The sequence below is a fragment of the Aphelocoma coerulescens genome, chromosome 3, assembly GCF_041296385.1.
Source record: "Aphelocoma coerulescens isolate FSJ_1873_10779 chromosome 3, UR_Acoe_1.0, whole genome shotgun sequence".
Taxonomy (NCBI): Eukaryota; Metazoa; Chordata; class Aves; order Passeriformes; family Corvidae; genus Aphelocoma; species Aphelocoma coerulescens.
Window position 1 is genome coordinate 120,415,452 of NC_091016.1, and position 7,772 is coordinate 120,423,223.

The 7,772-nt window shown below is 48.1% G+C and overlaps 1 protein-coding gene across 1 annotated transcript in view; it reads right to left on the reverse strand.

Moving 5' to 3' along the window:
* RUNX2 (RUNX family transcription factor 2) overlaps positions 1 to 5,708 on the reverse strand; it is a 90,432-nt gene extending 84,724 nt beyond the window's left edge. The window contains exon 1 of the mRNA XM_069011765.1: positions 5,409 to 5,708. Within this exon, the coding sequence (XP_068867866.1) occupies positions 5,409 to 5,708 (300 nt within the window). The remainder of the gene's footprint in view (positions 1 to 5,408) is intronic.
* Positions 5,709 to 7,772: the final 2,064 nt, after the last annotated feature.

Consider the following 7,772-nt stretch of genomic DNA (forward strand, 5'->3'; position numbering starts at 1 on the left):
AGAGGAACCACCGTTGTGGCTAAGATCTGAGGTCCCAATAACTCTCTGCCTTGGGTCTGGCAACAACCAGGTCTGACAGCTTCAAAGCCAGGTGTAAGGAATAATAAATAATAATCAAATAACAAAAAATAACCTGGTGAACAGATTACAGAGCTGACTCTAACCATTAACAAATGGATACTGGCTTAAACTGTGAAGCATGGGGCTTGAGACTACTTATAAACCACTCCCTTCCCAGTCTGCAGCAGACCATGTTATCTCTGGACAGTCTTGTCGTGCCCATCAGCGTCCCAGGGAGTTGCACCCTATGCTTTTTATACCTCACAAAACAACAACAACAAATCACATTAGCTCCAGAAATGCAAAGCACCTGAGAGCGCAGCGGGACGCACACGGCTGCCAGGGGTCTGGGAAGAGGGAGCAAGGCGCCTGAAGCCTCAGCTCACCTCTTTCTCCCCAGGTACCCACAGAGCATGGACAGGCAGCGCCATCACAGCTCCATCTCAGTCCCAAACTCAGGTACAGCTTTTAACACCTGTCAGGAGGGAGCAAAATCCCTTAAAAGGCTCCCCTCTGTCCTCTGTTGCATTTCAGAGCTTTCCTCCCTGCCCTTTCCACTCGATGTCAGTTCAATTTGTCAGCTTAGCCATCAGCCCAGAGCTGCACGTGCCGCTGCCATTGCCGGTGACTGTAGCTGATCGAGAGCTGCATGGTTACTGAGAAGCCTTGGATGCAGTATCACTGTTCATCTCCTTCAGAGAGCACCAAAGGGCAAGACAAACTGAAATCAGAGGTGAAAAATAAAAGCTTTGGCTCATAAAATGAAGGCCTATAACATGGGAAGATCCCTTGCCACGCAACAGGAGTAAAGGCTTATTCTTTTCATAATTTGATACTTTCTTGCCACAAAATAGCCTAAGACTATTGCACAGGTACATAGTAGCACTCAGTAGAAAAAAGTTTCGCAAAACAAGTCTGAAACCTGGAGAAATACACGTCACTTTGAGAATTTTCAAAAGTAATCATACATACTGAAAGACTGCTGGCATAAACCCTGATTTGGCAATTTTAAGCCATGTATCAATGCAAAATTAATTACATATTCTTAGAAAGAAGATTGTAAATGCACTGTGAAATGAGTATGGACTGTGTTAAAAATTAAAGATTAGAAGTAGACACAGTGCACATTCCTTACCTACTCCTTAATACTGAGTATCTCTACTGTTTCAAAAACTTTATTTTCCATATTAAGCTCCCTACACATTTTGATGATTAAAGGTAGAATTTGCTCTTTTTTTTTTTTTTTTTTTTTTTTTTTTTTCTTTCAACTAGAGCTCAAAAAAGCACACGAAGCCCCAAAATAAAACCAAACCAATTCTTACAAGTTGAAAATAACTATGTGTTTTTTGCATAACACAATTCTGGTTAGGCAACCTGTTCGCCCAGTTTCGGTCCAGTGGGATTTGAACTGGCCAAAGTATGTAGCCTGAAGACGGAAGTTATAAGCACAAAGCAAAACTCATATACAACAGCAGGTACTCAGACTTTTCTGCTGAGTAAAATGCTTGTCTGAAAAAAAAAAAGGGCCACCACTAGTGTACATGCTAACTAGTTCCTCTCAAACATTGATATCTGCCACTTCAACAGCTTTCTTGTGAAACACTGAATTCAAACAGCCTCTGAGTGTAAAATCTTCTGTACTGAGAGTGCTTTTTCCAGACATTGCCAAAAGAGCATCTGATACTATTAAAAATATTTCAGTGTTCTGTAACTTAAAACAGAGTAACTGATTCGCGCTACTTTTTGTTTCAAAATCTACATCTGGGCTGACAATTTATACAGCAGGTTTCAGCTTGAAGCTATTTAAAACAGCTGAGTTATAAACTCCAAAAATTGGGGTTTGGAGGGAAATGCTGACAGACCCTGAACTACTGTGGTGCTACTGGGGAGATGTCTTAGACTCCACATCCCGTTTATTCCCCTGCCTTTAGGTCCACTAAGACTCTGCTGCTATTAGCATCATACAGAAGTCACTTCTAACCTCTAACGTGGCAATCTGGGTCTTTATGACTTGCAATAAAAACTCACACAGAGGGGCCAAATTCTGATGACTCAACTCAAATAAAGTAGTGCGGGCTATTGAGATTAAGAAGTGAATATGATTTGGACCTGGGTGCACAATATCCATTTATTTTATGCTGGAATATTAATAGCTAGAGCTGTATTAATAGGTACTCATCTAATACTCTTCCCCACAAAACCAGTCTGCATTAACAATCTCGTTAGTGAGCACACGACAGGGACTCCCTTCCCAGTGTGTGCAAATATTAATACTTAAAATTCAAACCTAATGCTAAGCCAACACTATTTCAAAAAATTATAATCAAATCCAGCACTGTTTATAACATACTTCCTCTCCTGCATATGATTTATATCTGTTTTTTTAAATTAAAACAGTGCTATATCCAGCGTACATTTTCGCTCGAGATCGCTGCGAGAGAATTATGACACACTTAGCACACCACTCAAAACATTATCATCAACATATTATTTATTGCCAATAAAACTTCACAAAGTGTGTTGTCTGTGAGCTATTTCTTTTTCAAGTTATTGTTTAGCTGAGATTTCTATAGCTCAAATCTGTCTCTTTTTTCCCTTTCAGAGCTGATTCCCATTCTGTTGTAACACAGTCAAATGTTTCACTGTATGATACATGCAGCTCCTTTGGTCTAAAACTACTGGGCAGCTGCATGCAAGTTGCATTTGAAAAATCAAATAATTTTTTTTTTTAATGGTCAAAAATATTTCAAGTGAGTTTCAAATTAATTTACAGGTAAAGAAGGACATATGTAATTTTGGCATATTTTAAAAAGTGCGTGTGGCACATGAAAACACAGCTGCACCCACAGTAGTGGGTGCAAGGGGTAACGTGTGCCTCTTACGCATCCCAAAATCGGTCAGATCTGCACTGCCCTGTCAGCAATCAAGCACAGGACGCACATATAATGCACATATAAATACATATATATGAACACAAAAAGAGTGGGAAACAGTCTAAATCCTTTGTCTACCCTTTTATCACATGTAAGCATTCTTATTATAATAATATTCTAAATACTTTAATGTTTAGTTTAGATCTTTCCTTTATTCTAATGAGCCGCGACCTCATCCTTTGAATTGCTGTGAGGTAAGAGAAGGCTCAGACACCTCAGATGAGAACAGCAACGTGACCACGACAATGCAACAGCTCCCGCGCCCGTGCTTTAAAGAGTAACTACAACACCAACTTAATGTAGCACTCAATTAAATTATAATCACAATTCTCTGAAAGCTCCTCCTCTTTACCCTGCAGCCCCTCTGAGCCAGAACCACTGTGATCCACACCTAGAGAGACTCTGAGTGCCACACCAAGCCACGAAGTCAAAAGACACCCCATTTTCCTGCCATTTCTGCTCAGTCCGACCATCATGTCGTGCACAAGGAAGCCCTGTGCAAAGGGCTCCTCTTGCAATTCCAGCCGCTCCAAGCTGTTCCCACACACACGAGCACTTTAGCCAAGCCTCACCTGCACACCCGTAACATCTTCAAAGCAAAGCTCCATCTTTATCACTACTCACTTTACCAGGAGCTCATTTAACCACTTTTACTATTTCTTCCCGGACAAACGGCCATGACAATATGGCTGGCAGTCGGGAAACACCAGAACAAGGCAATGTTCTGGAGCGCACTGGGTGAGACTGCTTCCAAACTTTTCTGTCTTTTCAGGGATTTCCAGGTGTGTTATTTTTCACAGGAAAATGTGGGTATGTTGAGATCCTCGCAGGGCCACCCCACCTAACTCTGACCCGTGGCCTGCTCGGGAAGGCACTTAGGAACACCCCAGCCATTGCCCCCTCCCTATCAAAGGCCACGGGAGGGGAAACTCCAGGGGGAACACTTGGAAATATAGCTAGGGGAGGAAAAGGCCTTGCTTTAAAGCATGCAATTATTGTTGTTGTTATTACAGATTTTTTCTAAAATCGTTTCCTCTCATTAGCGCGCCGTGGGGATGGAGACAGAAAATTAAAAGCAGCATCCCCGGTGCAGAGCGGGGTGGGATTTATTATGGAAATGTGCGACCCTGCCAAGGAGAGCGTCTCTGGGCAGCAACTTCCTCGGTTGTCCACCAGGAGAAGTGAAGGGGCCCCGTGTCCCCCCCTCCAGGTGCTCTGTGTCCCCCTTCCCAGCCCCATCTCTGTCCGGGCGGTTGGAGGGCAAAGCTCCGATCCCACTCTGCCACTCAGCCTGACCCTCGGGCTCCAGCCGCCCCCCGCACTCTTCAGAGCCACCTCAAATCCCCCAGTCCCACTACCGGGAGTGGGAGGAAGGGGCATCCCCATCGGTCAGGGACTGGTTTCTCGAGGTGGGGGGTGCCACGCTGAACTCCGGCCCAGGGCTGAATCCCTCCTTCCTCAGGGAGGGAAAGAAGATTAAAAAAAAAAAAAAAAAACAAACCAAAAAACACAGGGAGAAGGGCTATGGGAAGTAGGGGGTGTCTCCCAGGGGGATGCTGAGGGGGGCACAGGGTGCCCCTGGGCTGCGAGGGGAACACGCCGGCAGTGCCCCGCGGAGATGGAGATAACGGGATGGCTCCGGGGGTGCGGGCCGTGCAGGGGATGGGGGGCACCAGGGGCCCAGCAAGGGTGAGCGGGGCAGAGCTGGCGCACGGCGGGCACAGGAAGCTCAGCAGGACGGGGGGCACGGGAACCACTGCAGGACCGGGAGTGGGGGGTGAGAGGCACGGCGGGGGCTGCACCCCGAGACGTCGCGGGATGGGGGCACCGGAGGCACAGCAGGGCAGTGACAGGATACAGAAGCCACTGCAAAACTTGAACACTTGGGGGGGGGGAGGGAATACAGGAGTCATTGCAGGACTGGGGGGGGTCAGAGAAGCCCCCCGGGCCGCGGGGGCACAGGAGGCGTTGCAGGATGAGGGTGCACGGGGAGGCATTGCAGGGCTGGGGGCGTGAGGGAGGTGAGGAGACACTGCAGCCCGGGGACCACCGGAGACATTTGCCGCGGGGGAAGGAGGCCGGGGGGACACAGAAGCCCCTGCGGGCCGGTGGGGCACTGAGACGCTGCAGGAGGGCAGGCGGGAGGGCACAGAAATCCCTACGGGCCGGGGGAGGACACAAAACTCCCTGCGGGCCGGGGGGCACAGAAGGCACTGAAGGACGGGACTGGGGGGGTGGAACTGCGGGACACACACTGAGAAATCCCTCCGGGCCGGGGAAGAAGCTCCTGCATGACGGGGATCACCGGAGACACTGTGGGCCGGGGGGAGGCACAGAAGCCCCTGCGGGAAGAAGCGCAGGGGGCGCGGGGGGAGCATCCCGGGCCGGGGCGGCTGCGGGAGGGGGGTGTCTCACCTTGAACGCCACCGGGAGGGTCTTGTTGCAGCGCCAGTGCGAGGGCAGGACGGAGCAGAGGAAGTTGGGGCTGTCGGTGCGGACCAGCTCGGCGGGGTGGTCAGCGATGATCTCCACCATGGTGCGGTTATCGTGGGGGCGCAGCCGGGGCACGGCGGCCGCCGCGTCCTGTTGCTGCTGCTGCTGCTGCTGCTGCTGGGCTACCACCACCGGGCTGACCTCGCTCATCTTGCCGGGCTGCAGGCTGCTGGAGGGGGGGCTGAACCTCCGGCTGGTGCTGGGATCTACGGGAATACGCATCACAACAGCCACAAGTTAGCGAATTGGGGGGCGGGGGGGGGGGGAGCGGTAGGGGGATCGCTGGTAGAGGAGGCGTGTAGTGGGGGGTGGGGGTTGTAAAAAAAAAAAATCTAGCAAAAAAAGGGGTGAATGAAAAGTGGAGGGGTGAGGATAAGGGGCAAAAAGGCAAATCAGACAAAAAATAGAAAAAAACAAGAGGAGCGGATTAAAGCACGAGAAAAAAAATATCTCAGTCTGTTTTTGTTTTGTTTTGTTTTGTTTTTTTTTAAAGAAAGATGGACGGGGCGAGGGGTGATGCCGGTCTGGGGGCGCCTGCAGCCTGGAGCAGCGAGGAGGGAGAGGCTGGCGGTGGGTCCGGGGCTGCCCCTCTCAGCACAGCCCGGCTGGAAACTGCATGGTCCCGGCTTCTGCCCAGCTGCAAAGCGCTGCTGCTTCTCCTCCTCCTTCCTTCCTTCCTTCTCGCACAGTCTCTGCTCTTTTCCCTCCTTCTAGCCACCGCTTCTTCCCTCAAGTGCTCAAGTTTCTTTCCTTTTTTCTTTCCCTCCCTCCCCGTCTTCTTTTCCTTTTCGGATTTTCCGAAGATTGTCTTGGGAGAAGTAGAACTCGCTGCTGGTTCAGTTTCCTGGGCTGCTGCTGCTGGTGGCCGCCAGAATTGTAGCGTAACTCAGCCCCGGAGAGGAGCGGGGGGGTTCAGGGGAACGTCCCGGTTTCCTCCGAAGAAATCTTCCTCCTCCGGACACACACACAGAAAGAAAAAAAAAAAAAAGAAAAAAAAAAGGAGCAAACAAAAAGCCTCGCTGGGACAGAGGCGAGGAGCCGCTGGGTTCCCCCGCTTATTGCCTTTGGCTTCAGGAAGCGGGAACTCGGGAATGGGCTTGGGAAAAGTGGCTCCCCCCCTCCAAAAAAAAAGGCGCTCCCGAAGCGATTTCAGCGCGGAAACAAAGTTACTGGGGTTGTTGGGGTGAAGAGGAAAGTCACAGGGCTGATAATTAAGAGACTTTTTGGCTAGTTCCTTTCGGAGGATCAGGGCTTAAGAAAAGTTGAACTTTCGGATTCCCAGGGAAAAAAAAATCGTAGTTGAGAAAAAAAACAATCAACACAACAATAAAACCCCTCCTTAGGCTGATTTTTAAAATATGACCAAGCAAATTCTAGGAAAAGGCAGCCTTGGTGCAGCCCGGTCCTTCACATGAAGTCGCTGCTGGATCCAAGTCCGTTGAGTTGAATAGGCGAAGAAAAATCTTGCTTTTTTCTTCCGCCCTTGATGAACAACAGCAGCAAAAAAAAAAAAAAATCATTAAAATGTCGCTTTGTTTGAGTTATTTTTCTTTCTGGAAAATCGGGTTAAAAATAATAATTATGAAAAAAAGCAACCAAAAGTTACAAACTTCTTTTGGGTCCCAAGAAGTTGAGGTCGGGGAAGATGAAGGAGCCGGAAAAAAAATAACAAACCCACGCCACAGTTTTTTTGTCCTGAATGTGGTTTTTGGAGGCTGGGATTTCTAATGATTAGGTTTTTGTGGTTTATATATACAGGACTCTCTGGCTAAGGCGATCATTATGCTGATGAGAGTCAGCAGCACGTGGTGCTTTAGTCCTCAGACTTCTGCAGCCTTCAAAATAAATAAACCAGTGTGCATCCCCCCCAGGAGGAGAAACTCTCACCCACGGGGAGGGGGACGGGGAAGTGGGGTAGCAGGAGATGGTCTCCGATCTCCACTTCTCTCCGGGTTTTTTCCATTAACACTTTTGGGCTTGTTTGTTAAAAAAAAAAAAAAAAAAAAAAAAAAAAAGGCATGAAAAATCTTGTTTGCAAAAAAAAAAAAAAAAAAAAAAGTAAGAATAATCTGGTGCCAAAGGGTTTTTTGCTAAGTCTCCGGTAGTCTAAAGCCTAAACCATTTCCTTGAATGAATGAAAGCTATAAAACCCCCTTCAGACTATTAAGGTAAAGGGAGTCTGGTTTGTTTTCTCCCTTAAAAAAAAAAAAAAAAAAAAAAGGGCAGATCTTATTAAAAACCATTTACATACCCAATGGTATGAAAGTGTCACCGCCTCCCCGCGCA